Genomic DNA, 21,987 nt, shown 5'->3' on the forward strand with positions numbered 1-21,987 from the left:
AACACAGTGTATTTCGCTAAATAAAATGAAGTCTACAACCTTAGAAAAATATAAATACTTTGGAAATTGCAAGGGATGAAATGTTTCATCACTGTATGCATAGCTAAGGGTTCAGTTCATGACTAGGTTTCCAGAGTTTAACAAGTTACATTGAATTAACAGAGCCATGGTAAATGTTTGTGCATATACTCATGGCTTGTGGCAATTGTGAGGTGTCTTAGATCAGCTTAGCTCCTGATAGACCCTTCCTCACTTAAATTTAACATCAGTGATTAAAACTAACAACATGGTTACAAATATTTCAACCAAAAGTATTAGAAATGTTGAAGATCATGCAATAGCATTCAAGGAATCTATGTAACATGTAACACCACTTAATAGGGACTAATATTGTTTATTACCAAAAAAACCCAATGTTACTTGGTACAATTAAGGTAAAGCTAAACAAATCCTGCAAGTTCAAACAGACAATAGTAATTCTGAGTGGGAACAGTAAATTGAATGGGAAGATGGCAAGTGATGAGGGATTATGGGACAGTGGGAATACAGCTGGATTTTATATTTCTCAAAGTCTGCAACAGTATCTTTTCAAAGACCTGAAAATATACCTAAGATAACTGAAAAAAACCTATTAGCATAAGAAAATACTGGAAGAATAAAGTCTAACTGAAAAAGAACAAAATAAAGATGTACTGTCAAGAACTGTAAAAACAGATGGGAGAATTTTGAAATTTGCAGTGGAGGATGTGGCCACGGAAAGAGTAGTTTCATACAACGCTGAGAGGAAGTAATGCCCAGAGAAGGTTAGAATGTGTTACTATTCATAAATAACGAAAAGAAGATGATATTTTAAAAAATAATAATAATAATGAAAAAAGCTGAAGGCCTAGGAGGAAACAACATGAAAAATGAAGATAGTCACATCCAGTATCTATTAAAATTCACCTCAGAATCTTCAGGACGAACATGGGTGATTTGCAAGATCTAAGAAAAATATCTGGACTACTGGTGTTTGGAGACTGGCAGGTTTGCCAAATATTGTGCATGTTTTGAGGCAAAAGAAATCACTGTGACTTTCTGACCAGTAATATTAACTTCCATAACAGCTAAAGAACTAAAATCACTGAAAAACAGTCAGTTTCTGATTTCTGTCAATTTCCTTCCCGAAAGGAAAAAAAAAAAAAGTTGATGAGAACTAGTCAGCCTTGACTCATCAGTTATGACAGTTTTTCACTTAAAGGGCAGAATCCTCAGCTGACATCAGTTAACGCAAGACTACTAACTGAAAAGAACAATACAAAATAATACTAGATGAGGACTTGCCCCCTGTCTGCCTTTGATCAGATAGCAGCAAAATTTTGGGGGGATTTTGGAGCAGGAAGAGGTCTGTGCTGCAGTATTTTCCCTTCCACTTAGAAAGAGGACTTAGAGCCCAGTGATTGCTCCTAGTCTTTGTATTATCCCCTTCTTCTCTTTTCCAAACAAAACATGGAGGAAACGCACCTGATGCCCAGTCTTTCTGCCTAAGGCTGACATCAAACAGAAGAGGGAGAAGTCTTTTCCAGGCAGATTATCTTTTGCCTTCTTCCTTTTATCATGATGGAAGATATTGAGAATAGTGAAATTTCCTGGACTAATCTTTCTTGTCAGATGTGCAAAAATGATTGGGGAAGAGATGGACAGAATTGGGGGAGAGTTGGGGGAGGCAGGAGGGCTTAAAAGACCCAATGGAAGGAATCTGTCTTATATGACTGAATATCCCACTGTTAAAAATATAACAGTTTAAGACTGATTCAGGCCATGTGAATACTCTTTGTGACCCTAAAGTGCTTTCTTATTCCATCTTCTTCTGTCTGCAGCCTTTCCATCACTGCCTACCATGGCTACCCTGTGCTATTCTATGCAGATCTTTGCAGATTTTTTTCACCTACTCTGCCAATCTTCCTCCACCCAACCTCCTTTATTCCCATTTTCTTTTACTCTACTTATTCATCCATGTATTTCTTGTTTATTGTTTAATGGGAGCGCTATCATTGCCTTCTACCTGATACCAAATAGTCTGTGTGTGAAGTACTTCATACACACTCCAATTGGGCGGATGACAGCAGCAACCTTCTTCCCGAATAGTTATTTTGGGAAGAAAGCTTTTATCAGAGGAAAAAGGTGATCTCCTATTCATATATATTTTTAGCTTCATCTTTAGCAGCTCACATACTCCTGTGATGTCATCCTCAGGCACAGCTTTGTAACTGAAAAAAAAAGGCTATCCTTGATGTATAAAGCCCAAAGAAGGGTTAGTTTTTTAAACTGAAGCAGCATTTCTTTTGCTAATATTCAAGCTGAACTTCCCAAGCCACAGCTTGTAGTTATTGCCACTTTTTATATCATCTGACACTACCAACAAGAGTTTGGCTCTGTCATCTTAGTAACTATCCTTAAAGATAGTTATAGGCCACTTTCAAGAGTGCCCCTTAGCCTCTTCTTCACTGTACCTAACAAGCCTAATTTTTCTCAGAGGTCATCATGTGCCATAAGAGACCATCTTTGTAGCCCTCCACCAAACCATGTCCAATGTATCCACCTCCATCTTGAACTAGGTGACCCAGAACTGAATACAGAATCAAAGACATGGTCTCACCAGTGCCAAGTAGTGAGAGAATCATAACTTCTCTTGATCTGCTGGCCACATTCCACCTAAGGTAGCTAAGTATATAGTTTCCCTTTTTTGTAATGAGAGATCATAAGGAGTCTTATTCAACTTGGCACCACTGCCACCCTGTAACCCCTGGATGCTTTCCATCAGGACTAGCATGCATCTCAGCCAGTACTGATGCATGGAATTATTACACCTCAGATACAGAACTTTGCACTTCATCTAAGCTAAAGCAAAACTGGGACTGAATCTGGGTCTTCTGAGGACCAGTACTGTATTACTGTCACACTCAGCAAGCAGTAAAGCATCCACAACTACAGCTGCTATTATTGGAAATCTGAAGTAATAAAGGTTCCCTTTTCATTTTCTCTTCAGCATCACCCCACCTCCATTTGTAATGCTTTGTGGCCTTCATATGCACTTTGCAAATGATATTTTCAAATTTAGAATGCTTTTGACATCTCCTGGCTGTGTTACAAATACAGTCATATACTACTACTATGGTGGAATTTTCCTTATGACAGTACTGTTTTGCTTGACTTTTAAAACAAAGCAGGGGGAAGAAATATGTTCCACAGCTCATTTCCAACGGTCAGCTATCTTTCTTAGATAAGGACAGATTTGTAGGATTTGTATTCACATCTCTGAGGGCAGAATTTGTCCCCTAAACGGTATGAAAGTTCATATTCCTCAGGTTCAGTGTTCCTGTGGATTTGTCCTGAAGGACAAATCATTTTCTCTTCGGATTGGCACACATTTTCAAAGCGGTTTCCTCAATTAAATCTAGAAGGTAAAAGGAGGACTGGAGGAGTGAGGGCACTAACCATTTGTCAGATTTTCAAAGGAGCTGAGGGCCAAAACACTCTTTCTTCCCTATGCTAGAAACAAGGAGACTGGAAGGCTTTCCTGGTGTCTGACAAGGACTAGCAGCCAGTTCATGGTTGAGCAGTCAGGCATCATTTGTTTTGCTATAGAAGTAGAGAAGGACAAGGGTAAGTTAGGTGTCAGGGCAAGTCACACAGGATTTGAAGGGAAAGCAGGAAGGATCTAAATCAAATCTCTGCTGCCAGTTGCTGAGTGCTTTTAAGAACTTGATGCCTCATTTAAGTGACTAAAGAGTGATTGAGCTGTACTAGAAATACAGACCAAGTTGTTAAAGAACACTGAAAAATCTGTTCTGGAGTTCTTTTAAAAAATCTAGTTCTTGTTCTCTGTACAGAATAAAGGTTTACTGTAAATGGTTTCATTAGGCTAAGTTTGGCTACATTTATTACCTGAAAATAGAGAAGCTACAGTAAAATATGTAGGTCAGCCTAACTTCATGCTGATTAAAACTTCATACACTCATCACCAGACATTCCTACCATGGCAGAGAAAATCATGTGACAAAGATTGTAGAGACTTAATTTTTATTCATTAAATTGTTTTCCTTATCCCTCCACCTAGTAATCAAAGCACTCTGTAACTAATAGTTCCATAGTCCAAGACTGTGAAGGTGCCTTTGGAATACTCTAAAATAGATTCTATGGGCAACAGCTGTGAGATTTTTCATGCCTTGGAGCTTTTGAGACCTTTAAGAGCTCTATGAGTGTCCCAAAGAAAAGGGAGAATTCCCTGGTTCCATTTCTGTGCACCTCATGCACAAAAGGTGCAAAAATTACTCTATATATAAATGAAGGAGGTCCACAAGATGATCATTGAAAAAATAGCAGTTGTGTGGAGCTAATGAAAGGTTTTGAGATGTTAGAAAAGATGTGAGCTGAAAGGAATAGCAGGAAATCAGACCTTTAAACAACTGAAGGTACCTCTGAAGGTAAACAACTGCAAGGTACCTCATGGAGGTCCAGCCTCCAGCCATATGGCGTGTGTCTGTACAACATACTCTCATATTCTGTGAGATGTTTTTATATGATACCATCATTGCCTACATGGCATATTGTCATCTGTCATTTGCCATTTCAGTGTATCACATCCCCTTATGCTTCCCTGGGTTCCATACTTTTACGTGATTTATCATACATCCTTGAAACTTATTTTTATACCTACTGATTCCACTGAAGGACTGTGTGCCTCTAAACACAAGTATCTGAAGGTCATTCTTAAGTCCAAAGGAGAAATTTGCTCATTTAATTTCCTTAGCCCCACTTCCCCATCAGTTCAGTGTGGGAGGATAATTTTACTCTCTGCTCCGCCATTCATATTGCCTGTCCTCAATCCTGAATCCCCAGGAATATTTCAGCCTCCTATGTGTGCAGGAACCTCCTGTTGCTCTAGTAGTTCTTGATGGGATGCCAGTACTCTAAAGGTCAGCTGAGGATAAACTCTTGTTAAAAATTTTTAAAATAGGAGGTAGAGGATCAAAAAAATCAAAAATCCAAATATATCATAATCAGAGATTGATGTAGCATCTGCACTGGGTGTGTGCTTAAAATATGCATCCAAAGTAATCTTTCAAACCTCTTTCGGGGTTTCCATTAGCAGTCCCAGAAGAAATGATTCTGAACTGTTCAGAGAGCAGCAATCCTTTTCTGGCCCTTGAAATCTTGAGTGCAACACACACAGACACACACAGACACACACAGACACACACAGACACCCCCCCCCCCACACACACCCCTAGCATTGTTTTCTCACCTCCTCCATATAAGAGCCAACACAAAAAAAAAAAAAAAGTGAGAACAGTAGGCTGGAGATTGAGCTGGGGAAAGTGAAGGTGGAAGAATTAATTATGTAATACACCCCCTCTCCCACCCTTACCCTCAGCAACAAAAATGAGGTAAATCTAGCCCTCCCAGCTAACAACTCAGAACCAGAAAGTGCTGGGGGAGCAAGAGCAATGTTCGTGGAAGGTGGCAATGCGTTCCTAAGGAGAAAGCTGTCATTAGGGAAAGGCTAAAAATAATTCCAAAACACCTTTACCCTCTTTACCCCTTCCCTCCCCAGCAATACCTCTTCCTTTCCTTCCCCCCGCCTCTCCCACTCCTCTCGTTCCAGCAGGAGCTGTATCCGGACCAGGACTATACTTCTGCAGTTCAGGACTACTAACAGTATGTGGCTCCTGCTGAAAAATTCAAGTGAAACAGAAGCTGGAAATACACACTCACATACACGAGAAGAAAAAAGAAAGCAGGTTTGCTCTTTAACTTGGAGGAAAGAAGCTGAAGCAGATTTCTTCCACTGCCCCATAAGATCCTTGCTGAGAGTCTTTGCAAAGAAATTGATGCTGATTCAGAAAGGGAGGGGGGAAGAGATGGGAAAGAAAAAGATTGTGAATGTCTGTGCAAAAGAGAAACAATATGTGTGTGCGTGTAGCTGTGTGGGTGCATGCATGTGTGAAAACGTGTAGGCGATGGAGGGGGGAGCTTGGTATAATTTTTTTTCCTAGGAAAGACACGTGAATGCAATTCCCAGAGAAGAGCATTGAGCTCAGCCCAAGAGCAGAAGGGGGGAGAAAGGGGAGGGGGAGGGGGCTGCTATTTCTGAAGACATTCGTTGAAAGAAGGTGGCAAATGCTGTGAGCATCTTTAAAGGCTGTTTCCTGGAGATCTGGAGAAAAAGAGAGAAGCCCAAAGAAGGAAACAAAGGGGATATGGTTTCCTTGTCCTATTTCTTTGTATCTGGCTCCCTCTGTCTCTGGAAGATTAGCCACAGGACACAAAGATGCCCAGCTGGTCACTGTATGCCCAAGTTCAGTTTAGCTCGTGCTTCTCTCCTATTTAGCCTGACTGCTTTCTCTGAAGGGGAGGACTCTCAGCCCGACAGCCCTTTAGTTTAACCTGAAGAGCTTGTGCTGCCTCTCTCCCCGTCCTGAAAGCTTGCTGGAAGTGGAGGAGAGAGAGAAAGAGGAGAACTTGAAAGTGCCCGAGGAACACTGGATGCCAGGAGGAGGCAAACATTCCCGTGGACAAAGCAGAAAAGACAGAGCAGACTGATTTAATTGCTGTTTTTCATCATTTTTTCTCCCTATCCTTTTGGAGATTTTTGAAAACACAATACAAAGCAGAACACCAACCCCGAAGCCCCAACCCCTTGGCTAGCTCTTATGGGAATGAAACACTCCTCCCGCTGCCTGCTCCTGAGGAGGAAAATGGCGGAGAATGCTGCCGAGAGCATCGAGGTAAGGACGTGAGCAAAACCCCGCACCCCAGCTTCCCCAGCCCTGGGCATAGATCCCTTAGCAGAAGCTGCAGTAAGTGCAGATAAACTTTCCCGGTTCCTTCTGCTTTCCCCTGCCTCTGGTGCTGCTGCAATATCATGCATTTCCCCTCGCCCTTACCCCCTCCCTCCTAGTTGCCTCCTGACAGAGAACTTTGCACCCCGTGGACCCTCCGCTCGCTCGGTTCCCCGGGAAGATCTAGGTGGGTCATCACAGGCGGCAGGGGGGATGCTCTGTGCGATGTACAGGGGCCTGGGTGTGGTAGTGGTGCAGGCGGTAAGAAAAGGGGAAGGTTATTGTGTATTGAGGGGCTGAAAGAGAGAAAAGGGTCTCCTTCCACAGCACCTTGGCCAGCTCCCAGTGTTTTTCGCCTGGAAGAAGGCTGTGGAGGCTTTTTGGCAGGACTATTTGAGGGAGTTGTGGAGAATCTGTGTCCCTGCAGCACCCTGGATATCACAAAAAGGAACTGCCTGAGGCGGGGGGAGGGCACAGGAACTTTCCTCCTTGCGTCCAGCTGGCCTGAGCAATGCAGAGAAGTGCTTTGCATTGGGTTAGGACTGAGAGGGTGCCCTGCGAGCTCTCCAGTTTTCTGCAAGAAAGGAGAGAAGCTGCATAATTCCTCCCTCCCATTACCTTCAGTTCCCTCAGCCTTTCTCATCTCAGCAGCCATGGGGTTGAGCAGCCCTTGGTCCCTTTCCTGGGGCTGCCTTGACTTCACTGAGGCTTCTCAAGGGACAGGGCAGCGTGCAAAGCCTCTCAGCTCTGGGAACACGGAAGGAGGCAGGATGCAGTTCCATCCTCTGGGGAGCATATGAGAGGGAAACAGGCGAAAGCGCGAGTGCATGCCAAATTCCCTGTTTCTATTAATAGGCTGTGCCTAGCATTCTGCCTGAACATTTAACATATGGTTACCCGATATGCAGCATGGCTGTGTACAGACTCCCAAGGATATTGCACACCAATGAGCTTTAACAGCTTTCCCCTCACATGCACAAGTGACACTGACCACCTTTCCCAGTTGCTCTGCAGAGGTATTAAAGAACAGAGGTACTACTCCAGTGTGATTGAGCATTTGACTACTGAATTCTTTCTTCTTCCAATGTACTGAGTCTCTGCCAAATGCCTCTTCCTGCCACATAGTCCTCACAGTAGACACCTTGCTCCCTTGTGAATCTCACATTTCACCTCCTAATACTTCTATCTCTGCAAAGGAAGACATATTTGACCTTCATAAATATGCCTCCTTTACCATGCCAGGTGTAGAGCAGAATTAATATAATGCAATCAATAAATCAAAGAATGTGCCTGTTACTGCATTACAACCGCCTCAAGAACTGTCTGCAGAAGAGGCATCTATAAATAGCAAGGAGTTAGGCTGCACATCTGTAAACTGTCGTAGTACTGACAGCACATATTGTATCAAGGGTCCCAGGATCCCAGGCAGTATTGCAAGTAGAAATGTATATATCTATATTAAGCAAAATCGTATGATACCAATTTGACCCTCAGATCCATATTTCTCTAACTTTCTCCTGAAAATAGCAAATGCTGTGTGACACAAGGAATGTGGGACAAACTATCTCACTTTTGGATTTATCACAGTGAGGACTGTGTAGGAGAAAACTACAAAATGGTATGAACTGGGTTTGTTTGAAGCCAACGGGATTTCACTGATACACATGATCTGATACCTACTAAATTTATAAAGTACTTTGATGCCATAGTGATAGGCATGATGTGAAAAATGTCAGCTACACAGACAGATGAACAGTTAAAATTTCTAACAAATGGTCAAAATTCTCCATTGACAATCATTGGAAAAACCTTCTGGATCTTACCCAGATTGATTTCAAGTTCCTAATGGGACAATTATGTAATAGCTTCACAATAAAAATATATCAGTTTGTTGAAATCCAGTATAACTAAAAGAGCATTAACCAAGCTTTTCAAGGTCATATATGGTACATATTCTATTTCAATAGCAGGACAGTTCACAAAAATATATTAAGTCAGAGAATATGGATCCTGTATCAGAAACTTTATACTCACTTGACTAGCTACTCTGTTGACCATATTGCGAGGTTATTATCCCAAAGAGCTTAAAGAAAAGGTAGCAACAATTATAGACAAGGGAAAACAAAAGATGCTGTAAGACAATACTCACTGTATCCTACAAACAAGGATACCCATGAGCAGGAAAGCAGTAGCTCACTAGCATTACTTCCCAGTCAAGGAGGTTACTTAATGTTAGCAGGGAACCTACAGGACTGAGCTCCATGCTCTCAGATTGTACAGATGTTTATATTATCAATATACTCATAGTCTAATATCCAAAGCCTCATTAAGTGAATGAAAATCTAGCCACTAGTTCTGTTGGGTCTTGGAATAGGCTTGGAATGGTTTTGTAATTTTAGTCAGTAAGTATATTAGTGTCTGCCAGCATTTCAATCAGGACCTTAAGTTTCAGTGGTTTTTTGTTTGTTTTTAGCAGCCTGAGAATAGTGCTTTGTGGAAAAAGTAAAGTCAAGGGGAATATAATCATTAAGTTTTTTCTGTTTAGAGTCTCACTGAAGTCCTTAGGAGTCCCACTAATGGCAAGCTTGCGGGAATGGTTTCATATCCTTCTTAGAAGAGTGCACAGTGAAAAAGAAAACCATTCTGAAAATCTTCATTCCCCTAGATCATCCCATGAACTTCAAGAGGAGTTCCATTGGAATAAAAGCTGTAGAATCTCTCCTCAAAATATAAAATTGATCCTCTGTATCTTTAGTCATGAAAAAAGCCTTATCTACACAAAACAGGACTACTTGCATAAATAACAGATTCAGAATCAAGTCCTCTGGGAATAATCAAAGACATTCAGATAGAAAACAAAGTAAAAGAGAAATTGCTTTTTGTAGAACATATGCACAGATTCCCCAAAATTTAAGTGCTGATCTGCTGTGGATTTCAATTTCTTTTTTTTTCTTATTTTTTAATGTAGCTGGACATGTAGACAAGCCATATTAATAGTAGGCCTGATATCAGTCATGGGAAACAAATTGAAAGAAGTGAGATTTCAGAAGCAGAAGTGTACATGAGTGCCCACAGTTTATATACACCTCCAACAGAGATATACATGTAACAGGTTAGTCTCTGCCTGAAACCACTGTTTCCTTGTGGAAAAAAATTAGATTCTAGGACCTGAAAATGGCTTCTTTTCATACAATGCAATTTCACAGTGACATAATAAAAGGCAAGTCTTATGCTAAAGATTTTGCAATGTCTATAAAGAGAAAGGATGCCTGTTGCACAGCTGAGAATTGCGAAATAGACAGTTCATGAATGATAGGGAAAATAAACTCAGATTTCCACCTAGAGTCCTACCTATCTGTCCTATTATATAAACAGAATCACAGAATCACAGAATGGTTTAGGTTGGAAGGGACCTCTGGAGATCATCTAGTCCAACCTCCCTGCTCAGGTAGGGTCATCTAGAGCACGTTGCCCAGGATCGCTTCCAGGCAGGTTTTGAACATCTCCAGCGAAGGAGACTCCACTACCTCTCTGGGCAACCTGTTCCTGTGCTCACTCACCCTCACAGTCAAGAAGTTTTTTCTCAGGTTCAGATGGAACTTCCTGTGGTTCAGTTTCTGCCCATTGCCTCTTGTCCTGTTGCTGGGCACCACGGAGAAGAGGCTGGCCTCATCCTCTTGACACTCCCCCTGCAGATACTTGTACACGTTGATGAGATCCCCTCTCAGTCTTCTCTTCTCCAGGCTGAACAGGCCCAGCTCTTGCAGTCTTTCTTCCTAGGAGAGGTGCTCCAGCCCTCTAATCATCTTGGTAGCCCTCCGCTGGACTCTCTCCAGGAGTGCCATGTCTCTCTTGTCCTGGGGAGCCCAGAACTGGACACAGCACTCCAGGTGAGGCCTCCCCAGGGCTGAGGAGAGGGGCAGGATCACCTCCCTCCACCTGCTGGCAACACTCTGCCTAATGCACCCCAGGAGACCATTGGCCTTCTTGGCCACCAGGGCACACTGCTGCCTCATGCTTCACTTGTTGTCCACCAGCACTCCCAGGTCCTTCTCTGCAGAGCTACTTTCCAGCAGGTCAACCCCCAGCCTGTCCTGCTGCATGAGGTTATTCCTGCCTAGGTGCAGGACCCTGCACTTGCCTTTGTTGAACTTCAGGAGGTTCCTCTCCGCCCAGCTCTCCAGCCTGTCCAGCTCCCTCTCAATGGCAGCACAGCCTTCTGGTGTGTCAGCCACTCCCCCCAGTTTAGTATCATCAGCCAACTTGCTGAGGGTGCACTCTGTCCCTTCCTCCAGGTCATTGATGACTACATCAGTGGACAGTCCTGGATCCAGGACTGACCCCTGGGGGACACCACTAGCTACAGGATCTAGCTACACTACCTTATTTTCTAGATAGAAAAAAGTCAAATTTTCCTTTTGAAGGTTTGGGGTATTGGGTTTAATAGAAAGGCTGTAGTTCTTCCCCATATAAATGAATGTAACCTCCTCATGGAATCCAAGCCTATGAAAGTAACTGCTGTCATTGGAAATGGGGAGATGGCAGTGTCCTGAGTGCAGGAAAGCCAGTCATACCACTACTGAGTGGTAAAATCTGTTGAAATCATGAGCTCTTGTTTGTGATTCATGAGTAGGAAGATGGTTTCCCACCTAATAAGTTATTAAAGTATAACTTAACAGAAGAACAAGAAGAAGCAGTGTGCCTAACAGAGAACAGTGGACTCAATTTATTCGGTAAACTGCTAAGTTCTGTTCCCAGTTCTGCCAATGGATGATCTTAGGTATGCAATTTAATTCCCCTGTATCTGAGCTTTTGCATCCATACCATAGAACTCTGGGATCTCTTAGTAAAAGGTGCTGTAGGAGATGATTACTTGGTGTTACTAAGTTGCTAAGAACACCATATATGAATGAACAATGCTGAGTGGGTGTTGTTTACCAAAGAGAGAAGTAGCTCTGGTATGTAGTGAGCTTCTCAGGCTAGTGGAAGTCATGACAGATCTGGCATGGTGCCAGACAGCCAGCTGAAGAAGTGGCTTATGAGATGCCCTTTAACCTCACTGAGTTGTGTTTCACATGCCAGCATCTCATATCTTTAAATAGCAAAAGGTTGTGGCAGGCAAAAGGTTGTATGCAAGTAGTGTAGCTGAGCTACAGAGACCAGACCTGTAGCCCAAGCTCTGGGTGCTTTGCATTGCTGACAAAGCAATCAGGAAGCTGACCCATCATGTCAGTGAAGAATGACATCACTGTGTGCGTAGTCAAATCCCCAAGTGCTGTAGAGTCAGCTCTGAATCAAAGAAGGGTGCATAGCACTTCACCATGTATTGATCCTCTGCAGTGCTCCTGCTAGGACTTCTATAGCCTATGCTACTTAGGCTAGTAATGAGGCGATTCTAATGTAGTCATGGGGGCTGTTTTGGTTTCCAGGCAATTCAGGAGTGGGGGAACAGAAATATGACTCTGAGCCATCTTCTCCTACCCACTTCATCTGTGCAAAACATAAATTTAGCTCAGCAGAAGATCTCAATGTAGTTAAATGCATTTCATTCCTTACTCAAACTTAATACGAAAAAGTCAAGACATTGTACTACAATACTCTTTTGGCTCCATTACAGAGGAAACTTATGGTTTGCATTAATAATATAAAGAAGAACTGAAAATGCTTATGCTTAAATAAAAATAACAGCAGTCACTCAGAGCATGAGTGTCAAGATAAATGTCTCAGCTTGGATTGTCCTCCTCCTCTACCAGACTGGTAATCTTTTATAAAAGGTTTGGTTCATCTTAATGGTGTCACGGGCCAAGTTATACTGTGGCAATTGTGGCAATGCAACCCCTGCTAAAAGAGAGCTCCAGGGAAGACTGTTTTGTAAGAGTCAATGGAGCTAGTGAGCAGTCTGCACAGAAATTGTCATAATGACTTTGTCCAATATCTCTCTATGAAAAGCACTAAATTCTTCAAAGAATGCAAGAAATTCTGTAGGTGGCCACCTTTTTGATTGTTCTACCTACATGTGCAGGCAAAGTGGAGCTAACAAATCTGACTCACCTGCCTTTCCAGACCTTCCTACCCAGCCTGATTGTGAAAGATAAAGACTTGTGCCTCAAGAGGTACTGGGTGAGGCAGAGAGAGCAGAGGCAAACGCAGAAAGGTAAAAAAAAAAAGCACTGAACGTAACTTGTTCATAACATTTTGCCTCAGCCTTTCTGAATCTGTAGCAAAGTTCAGTCCATTGTCAGATGAGGTGATCAGCAGCCACATGGGGTGAATGGTAAAAACAGTTGCTTCTGCCTCTGATTTCACAGAGCATCCTGCTGCCTCCTGTCCTGCTCTCTACCTTTAATGATAGCTTTCCTTTGAGCTAGACTTTAGGGGTAGGATGGGATTGTCCTTTCCTTAATTTTCTTTCTTTTTTGGGAATAAGCTCCAAACAAAATAGAGAAGATGCACTCATCTCAAGGAAGCAAAGATGAGATTCCCCACTAAATGGGTGAATTGAGGGGGTCTACAAGGATGTCCTCACCATGCAGGAATGGAACAATCACTGACTAATCACAGCCATGCTTAGCTTTTCCATTTGTTCGTAAACAGGCACTGACTGACTCAAAGAAGTCCCTTGGCATGTTATTGCCAAGCTGTTTGCGTGGGAACTGAGACAACTTTCCCACTTCACAGTAACTGTGGGAGGATGGGCACCTCTCACAGTATTTCAGTTCAGTATTTCAGTTCTAAACTGAGATTTAAGAGGAGTATCACGATGGAGGATGATGGTTTTATTTCTTATACACTAGGTTTTTCAGGCCCCTGTTGTGAAAAATGTAATATGAAAAAAACTCCAAATTTAAAAAAATTCTAAAATTCAATATTTTCCATAATCTGCATATATATACAAATGTAAAGGCAATCTGAAAATCTGGAATATAAAATGGATGTATTTTGGTTTAATTGCATTGACAATTTGCAGATTTAGATACCAGAATTGGAAATAAGGTAGATTCAGGCAGATATTTAGTGCCTTTTTTTTTTTTTCTGAAAATTCTGTTAAGTGCAGAAATGAAAGATAATTTTTCTTCGTGTTCTGAGTATGAAGTGTTAGATTGTCATAAATAAGATCTTAATGTCTTCAGTTTCCAGAAGATTTCAGTAACAACATTTCCTTACAAGGAAATTATGGAGAGAATGAAAAGTTTAGCTAAAATTTTAGACAGAGAGACAATAAAGAATGTAAGGAGAATGCTCTTCTCCCTCACTTAAAATATCCTATCCTGCAGTTAAGATATGCTCTTGGAAGTTTCTTTATCTTGAGGACTGTATTGCTCATGGGCATTTCTTTCCAGAGTGAACTATTGTACAGAAAGGGGCATCACCATCTTTTTTAGCTGTTATTCAGAGGAAAGGAGTTCCCTATGATATCTTTTCTTTTGATGGTATATCAAAATTTGGGAGAGGGATTGTGAAGACATGTATTTACTAAGACATTATTTTACACCACTGTCCTCTTCAGCTTTTTCTAGTGGCAAATTCTTCATCATATTGCAGTTGGAGGCTTCATACTCAGCACTCTCTCCAGGTGTGGACCATACACTTAAATGCCTAGTGCTCTCCTTGTCCTGTCCAGGGTTTCAGATGTATCTGAATCATTCTGTCACAGTTCCCACTCCCTTTTTAAAAGAGATAGTAGCATTTCCCTCTGTTGTAACACTGTCATGAAAGTAAATATATACTGGTTAGGAAGCGGTGGTATCCTGTATTCTCGAAGGGATGATGTCAAAGTGTTTCATCAGTGCCCACAGGACACACTCGGACCATATATGGTTCTTCTGTCCCTCTTGCCCTTTTCTGCCCGTATAGTTTATGTTTCATTGTTTCTAATAGCAACAGAAAGCTCAAATTGAGTCTCAGAGCCCAGAGGAATGTGTGACCAAGCCAGGGTCTTCCATCACCAGTTCACCGGTCCAAATTTATTTCTGTTGATAATCTTCATTTCCCACTTAGGAGGGAGGACAGGAGAGCCTGCCATCTGTTTCAGTTTCTAGTGCATGGACCTGCTGCTTCTACTTTATTTGTTTATCATATCCATCTTAGTATAGTTCATCTGTATTCCCTGAAGCTTGACCCCTGTTTTGCGATGAAGACCAGCTACTACTTTCCTATTCCTTAGTCACAAATAGGGAAGTCATTTAACCCTTGCATTAACACTTTCTGAACTAGTTCTGAGATCCATATACTTCATCATTGTGCCCTACATTAGAAAATATACTGTCTGAAGTATGAGGTATGTACATTTTATTTGACTCTAAACTCAGTTACATTGGGATATATCAGGAGTAACTCCACTGAGTCCTTTATAAATAGGGATCACTGCAGAATCACTGAAGTGTTGGTTAGAAAGGACATCTGGAGATCACCTCATGCAACCTGCCACTCAGGTAAACAATCACCAACATTAGATCATGTTGGCCATGTCTTTCTCAGTCCTGAAAACCTGCAAAGATAGAGTTTCCACTGGCTCTCTAGGCAACTTCTTCAAGTGCTTTACTGACCTCTCAGTGAAAAAGTTTTTTCTAATGTCCTACCTGAACCTTTCAAGCTCCAAGTTAGGACCTTTGCACTTTGTTATTCCATCTGCTGCTACCAAGAACAGTTTGGCTCCATTGTCTTCGCAACTATCCTTTGAGGAGCTGTACACTGCTAATAGATTGTCCCTTAGTCTCCTTTTCCACAAACTGAACAACCTCAGCGTTCAGTAATCCCTTTTTGCACGTCATCTTCTTAGGCTCATGGCCACTGTATTAGTATCTTCTTACCTCCTTTTTATTAAAAGTTCTGTGAAAATAAGGTGTGGAAAATTGAAATCTAGAGTATTTTCTTAACTGAAAGAACTTCATAGCAGAAGGCTGCTTGATTAAATGCATGTGGCCAGGTAGAGTCAGCCAGTTTATTCTACAGAAATCCTTCTGATTGAGCTCAGCTGTGTTCCTGGACAAATCAATGATTTTCTTTACATGATTTAAAAGTGTAATCTTCTTTAAGTACTTTTTAAAATACTAATACTGAAAATTGAAATCAAAATGATATTTTGGGTTAAGCTTTTTTTGTTTATTTATTTCCCCTACAAACAGAGACACAAAGAGAGATACAGCAGAAGTAGTGTTTGTTCTTAATCACAATCACAGTTTACATCTTGCATAGCTGTACAGCTGAGGCAGATGATTCAGAAGGAAATCAAATAATAGTCTCAGACATATCATGATATAGTTGCCTCCTCAGGAGCCATAAACATGTGTTCTAAACATAATCAGGTATAGCTGAACTTACAGGTAGCAAGGGGTGCTAAGAGGCTCAGCAATGTCAGGGATGCTTGGAAGATTGCTACACTGGGCCTTAAAAAAGATAAGAACCGTCATCCCTTATATGAATGGATGACTAATCCGAGATATCAACTCATTACTCTTTTGGTTCTTTCTGATTTGCTGTAAATCAGAAGCAGGCTAAGAATGTGAAAGAATAAAATTGAGACAGAAGAATGGTTTTTAGGCACAGAAAACAAAAGATCATATTTTATTGGGCAAGGAAGTATGTTGTAGACTCTAAAATTTCAGATAAACCATTTTCAGCTCTGAGTAATTCTGTCCTGATCTCTGACATTTATGAGGTTACAACTGGCAAACACGAGATCCCCCTCAGGTGAAAAGGCCTGTTGTGAAAAATAATGCATTTAGTCATGAAATAGAATAATATGTTTTATAAATTTACGGGAGGATAGAGGTCATATTGAAAGTATTTCATGAAGGTGGGAAAAGAAAGGGAAAGAAAGAAAGAGTAAGGAAGGAGGAAAGAGGAAAGGAGGAAGGAAAGAAGGGGGGAGGGGTGAGGAGAGGAAGGATATGGAAAGATGGTCAAAATCAACTTCCATAGAGGCTGCTAACTATCGTAGAAGCAGCAGCAGTAGAAATATATAATTCTCTTCCATTTTCTGTTAGATATATGAGGAACCAAGAAGCTGGAGGCTGAGGAAACAGGTGAGACTGTCAGGAGAGTGGATCAATTCACCTTTTACAGTCTGTAAATAAAAAAAAACAGGATATTTTTGCAACAACTGGTCTTGTGCAAAACTCAATTTCTCTGTACTCAAAGGAGAAGAAAAACAATATTTACTAGTTTTTGACTACATAAGGTAGATTACTCAGTCATGGAAGAAGAGATAGTATGTAGTTCTAGTCACATGATCCACTCCAACCAACCATGAATGAGGAAAGAACATGAGAGTCAGAAAAACATAGGATATTTGTTTCAGTTAGTTAACAAGGTGAAGTGTATTAAACCTTGTTTCAAATTCTTCATTGAAATTTGTTTTTACCAACTCCAGCACTATCTCACAAATGGTTAATCAATGCTAAGTTTGGCAAATTCCATTTGACTCATTTACCATATTGTGTGCTGAGTACATTGATCATTAACCAACAAGGCCAAGTGAATCAAATAACACCATGCATATCATTTTTTTTTCTGGAGAATTTGCCTTTTACTTCAGAGTTCAGCTCTAATGACTGTGTTTGTGTGTCCCTCACAGGATACTTCTGTCCTGCCCTGATTTTCTGTGTGGCACTCCTAAGGATCCTGTCCTTAGCCCCCATATCTTTTCCTTCTCTAGTAGCAGAAGGTCAGGATGGACCACATAACCTCTCACAGAGGCTCTGAAGGGTTTCATATGTTTGACTGCAGGCACATCTGTTCAAAATAGATGCCCCTCCACAGCATGTGATAGGTAAGCATCTGGGCATGTAAAAGGGAATGACTGTATTTTAGTCATCTGACAGTGTGCACCTCTGACTACAAAACTTGACATGCCCACATCACCTGTTCAAGAACTCCCCTTCACATGACTAGCATGTATCTATCATACAACCAGGTATGTCCCAATTTTAGTCATAATTACTAAATTTCAGTCATGTGAAGGGATATAAGATCCTTAGGAAACAGAGTAGTGGCAGCAAGCTTCAAGAACAATTCATCTGGAATCAGCATATTCCTTCCCCTGTTTAAAGACCCACAAAAGAAAGGACAGCAGGAAATGGATCCAGCCCATGGACTGGAGAGTACTCACTCCTCATTTATATCTTATAACTTCCTTCTCTTCTCCACAATAGGAAATCAATGGTTATCTTCTTCATGATGATTCATAGCATCTCCAAACTAAAGTTTAGGCCTCTCTTTCTGACATTTCGATAATAGATGCCTAGCCATCATCTCAATCTTGGAGTTATCTCACTCTTTCTCTCCAGCCCTTCCTTCTTCCTCTTTCCTCGATCAAGCATTCCTCCTATCTAATAGACCTGTAGCATAGGCATTGCATTCATCTCAGTTCTCTTTCTAGGTGCTCAATACCAAACTACATATTAGTCTTGCTGTCAGAGGGGCAAAAGGAGCACAACAACAACATGACACTGCTAGACTCAATTTATTAAGAGAGGGATAGACTGTCAGGGAAAGATTTTCACTCACTCTCACATCCATTCACACACGCATACCATTTGCTGAAATCCAACTCTATAACCACTCCAGTGAGTACAGCCAGGGGAAAAGGCAACATGTCTTCCCACCAGTCTCAGCGTCCAGTTCTTGAGCAGCAGCTTGGCTCCAACACACAACAGCTCCAAATCAGGTACTCTGCTTCTATGTGGTCTCAGACATCATTCTCATGAAAATGTGTCCCCCCACACATGCACACAGTCTCTATCACAAGGATGATAGACAGATGTCAGTTCAGACCACCAATCAAATCAGTCCACCATGATATGACAGTATACCTTTCCAGCAATTTCAGGTATTGTTGTCCTGTCAGTTTTGATCCATGGTCCGCACCAACACTCAGTACACTCAGTTCTTGTTTGCATTACCCTAACGGCTGCGGCTTACCACACTTAGTCCCTATTTGCATTGTAACCAGCTCTTGGTCAAGATGAAGCCATGATATTCCTGTGCAGATGCTTTCTGTATAATATCTTTATGATACAGGTTGTCCTGTCCATCCAAACATATAAAACTCTCACACTGGCTCTCCTCACCATATATTTGAGCACAATTACACCTTCCTTGCTGAGCCTGACACATAATCTTGACTATCTTGTATCTATTCTGAACATTACTGAAAAGGTCATTTTCCTAGCTCACTCTTTTAACTACATTACCATCCTATTTACATCTATTTCCTGAATATTTATTCTCTATTGAATCCAGAAAAAGCTGCTTGTCTTCATTTTCAAGCTCTTTCAAAGCACATCTCCTGCTATCCATCCTCTCATTGAGTATCAAGAAGTTAACTCAAGCCTCCAATGCTAAACTCCATTTCACACTTCTTAGATTTTTTTGAACATACTTCAGTGTTTTCTCCCATCATACGTGAGAGCAACACCACTTAGTCATCATTGTCCCACTTCAGCTTCTATCTGGAATCTGTCCTTTGCTCTATCTCCAAGTATGCTTCACAAAGGTTAGGCTACTGAGAAACACAGACCAACATATAAACACAAAGACCAACTCTGCATGACTATTTCCTTGTGCTTCCTCATCTATCTATCTCCTATGGTTGGTTCAGGCATATTTTGCCACACCCAAAGAATCTCTTAGGCAGAATATATACTACTCAAAAGGACAAAGCAATTATTTAGTGGCTAATATACCAAAGACTGCTAGGATTAACAAGCTACTAGGCTAAGCGCTAATGTGCTTATCACTCAGAACATAAGGCATAAGAACCTTTGCTCACCAGATAATAATCAAGGAGATGGGGAAGGGTCAGCTTTTGCTGCTCCCTAGAATGGATTCTTCGTGTTGTTGTTGCCATCTTTAGACTCCATTTACAATGCTATACCTTTCCATGTTAAGTGTTTTAATTCCTGAATACTTGAACTGATAATGATTCCCAGCACTGAGGAAAATCCTAGCTCAATGGGTACTTCTGAAAACCATTGGTGTACATTTCTGAATATTTCTCTGCCTATGTGCTTTTGAAAGCCAGGCCTTAGCTATACTGTAAGTAAGTCCATACTTACTTAGACATTTATTCTAGTTCTGTGCAGAAATATTGTCTAGGTTAAAGTTGAGGATTTTGAAAGGTTATCTGAGAATATACTCCATCTGGAATGCCCAAGTGAGCACTATTTTTTGAATTAAGATCTTACTGCACACCACAAATAAATCAAGCCTGGGACTCACTGTGCATGTAGTACAGCAAGTTTGATGCCTTACTAATGCCCTGGGTTTAGTATATACAAACCCCAAATGTCTCTGCAGCAGGTCTGGCATTTTCTGAAACATATATGCATATTTCTATCCATGAAACTGCAGATAAATATGATAACCCTATGTTAAGTCACTTAGGACTGTAAGCCTCAGTGTAATACTTAGGATAACTGTAGATCTACTAAGAAAATGACATGGAAAAATCAGATGTACTTTGTAAATTAACTGAGTCAAATGTAGATGATATATTAAATCATTAAAGTCTCAAAAAACAAGATTTCAGTTCTGCTTCATTTACAGTCTCGTTGTAGTGTTAATCGTGGAGTCACTGTCATCCTTTTCATTATATATGAACAAGACCTGTTACACTGTTCTTTCTTACAGACAAAGTTGTATCCCTACATATATGCATGACCTGTTTACAAGGATAGATAAAGGCACCACTACCTATTTGTGGTGAGAATGTTTGAAAGGATTTAGCAATTCTGAATTTTATGAACACCATGCTGCCTGCACACCGTACCTTTCATATAAAGACAAGAACAGTTCTCTAGCAGCTAGTGCTTCCTAACTTATTACCAATACATTTTCCTGTGATATATATCATGATAATGAATATCTACATTAATCATATTCTATAAAGTACTCTTTATATTTTCCATGCCATATGGAATATTTAGGGCCTCTTGACTGTATCTATACTGTTCATTACTTGCACACCTTTCAGAGATGTGAAACTGTAATCTGTGTTAAAAACATAAGGCCATTGGGAATCAAGTTTCTCTTAGAAGCCACTGACACTTACAGCACTAATAAAGGAAATGCAAGTTATATATGTATAGGAAGAGTAAAATAACATAGAGAATTAATATTTTGGTCAGAAAGAGGAAATCTAGTATGTGATTCCTATTTCTACCTATTTCCTTCTTTTGGTGATATCAGACCATGGGGAAAAATAAAAATGAAAATAGAAAATAGCCCAAACACTGATTTTATATTCAAATAGAATTTAATAAGCAAAACAAACCCAAAATATAAGTAAAAATGGAAATCTAAGAGTTTTAAATATGCATTTTAGGGATTGTATTCTTTTTCTTCTCCTGATTCATATTTTAAAATTCTAGAAAATTTAGGAATCTGCAACACAGGAACATAGTCCCATGTTCTCCTCAAGTGTTCAGTCCTGTGAAACATTGAGTATGTTCACATCTCTGTTGACTACACTTGCTTTTACTTACAGCAATATACATCTGGAGTAATTCAAATGAAATAAAACATTTATTCCAGATTTAGGCTTATGTCACAGGGCTAGGCTTTGACCACTAACATCAGTGGTCCTAACTCTGCTCAACATCTGACAAAATGAGGTCTCAATAAAATGAAGAGGACAAATTATATCTTATAGTCTCAATTATGTTAATCCAGAACAATGGAAATCAAGGCACTTAATTGCTTAATCTATCTGCCAACAATATTTGGCTTTTACCATATTTAGCTTTTACCATTTCAGGTAAATTTAAGCCTCTTAACTGCCTCATTATCTCTGACACCATTGAAGATCCAAATACTAGTTAATAAACGTTTTTTAGTTAGGAATCCTAGGTGTAATCAGGACAGTATTAATTATTTGGACCTTTCTAAGGAAGTAGGGGAGCTGCTGTTGCCAGTTTCCTTTGTTCTACCTTTTCCTTCTCCTCCTTCTTCTTTTTCTTCTTCTTCTTCTTCTTTAATATAGACCTTTCTTCATGACATGGCATTCAAAGAAAGCTTATTGCTTGTGGTATTCAACTTGTGTCAATCACGTTTCTGGTGGCAGAACAAGTGCACTCCTCCAAATCTCACCATGCTTTGGAATTGTTCTGCTGAAAATGAGTGTGTGGTTACTGAAAGGAGAAAAACAAGGGCTGTTTTTGAT

General features: G+C 40.6%; 1 protein-coding gene across 3 annotated transcripts in view; it reads left to right on the forward strand.

Moving 5' to 3' along the window:
• The first annotated feature begins 6,129 nt into the window (after window positions 1-6,129).
• Window positions 6,130-21,987, forward strand: part of PRMT8 (protein arginine methyltransferase 8) — an 86,632-nt gene continuing 70,774 nt past the window's right edge. For all 3 annotated transcript variants that reach the window (XR_011142899.1, XM_009678821.2, XM_009678822.2), the window contains exon 1: window positions 6,130-6,770. Coding sequence is in view for 2 of the 3 variants with exons in the window: in XM_009678822.2 (XP_009677117.1) it covers window positions 6,696-6,770 (75 nt within the window). In the remaining variant the exon portion in view is untranslated. The remainder of the gene's footprint in view (window positions 6,771-21,987) is intronic.

Source organism: Struthio camelus, chromosome 1 (genome assembly GCF_040807025.1).
Source record: "Struthio camelus isolate bStrCam1 chromosome 1, bStrCam1.hap1, whole genome shotgun sequence".
NCBI classification, from domain to species: domain Eukaryota; kingdom Metazoa; phylum Chordata; class Aves; order Struthioniformes; family Struthionidae; genus Struthio; species Struthio camelus.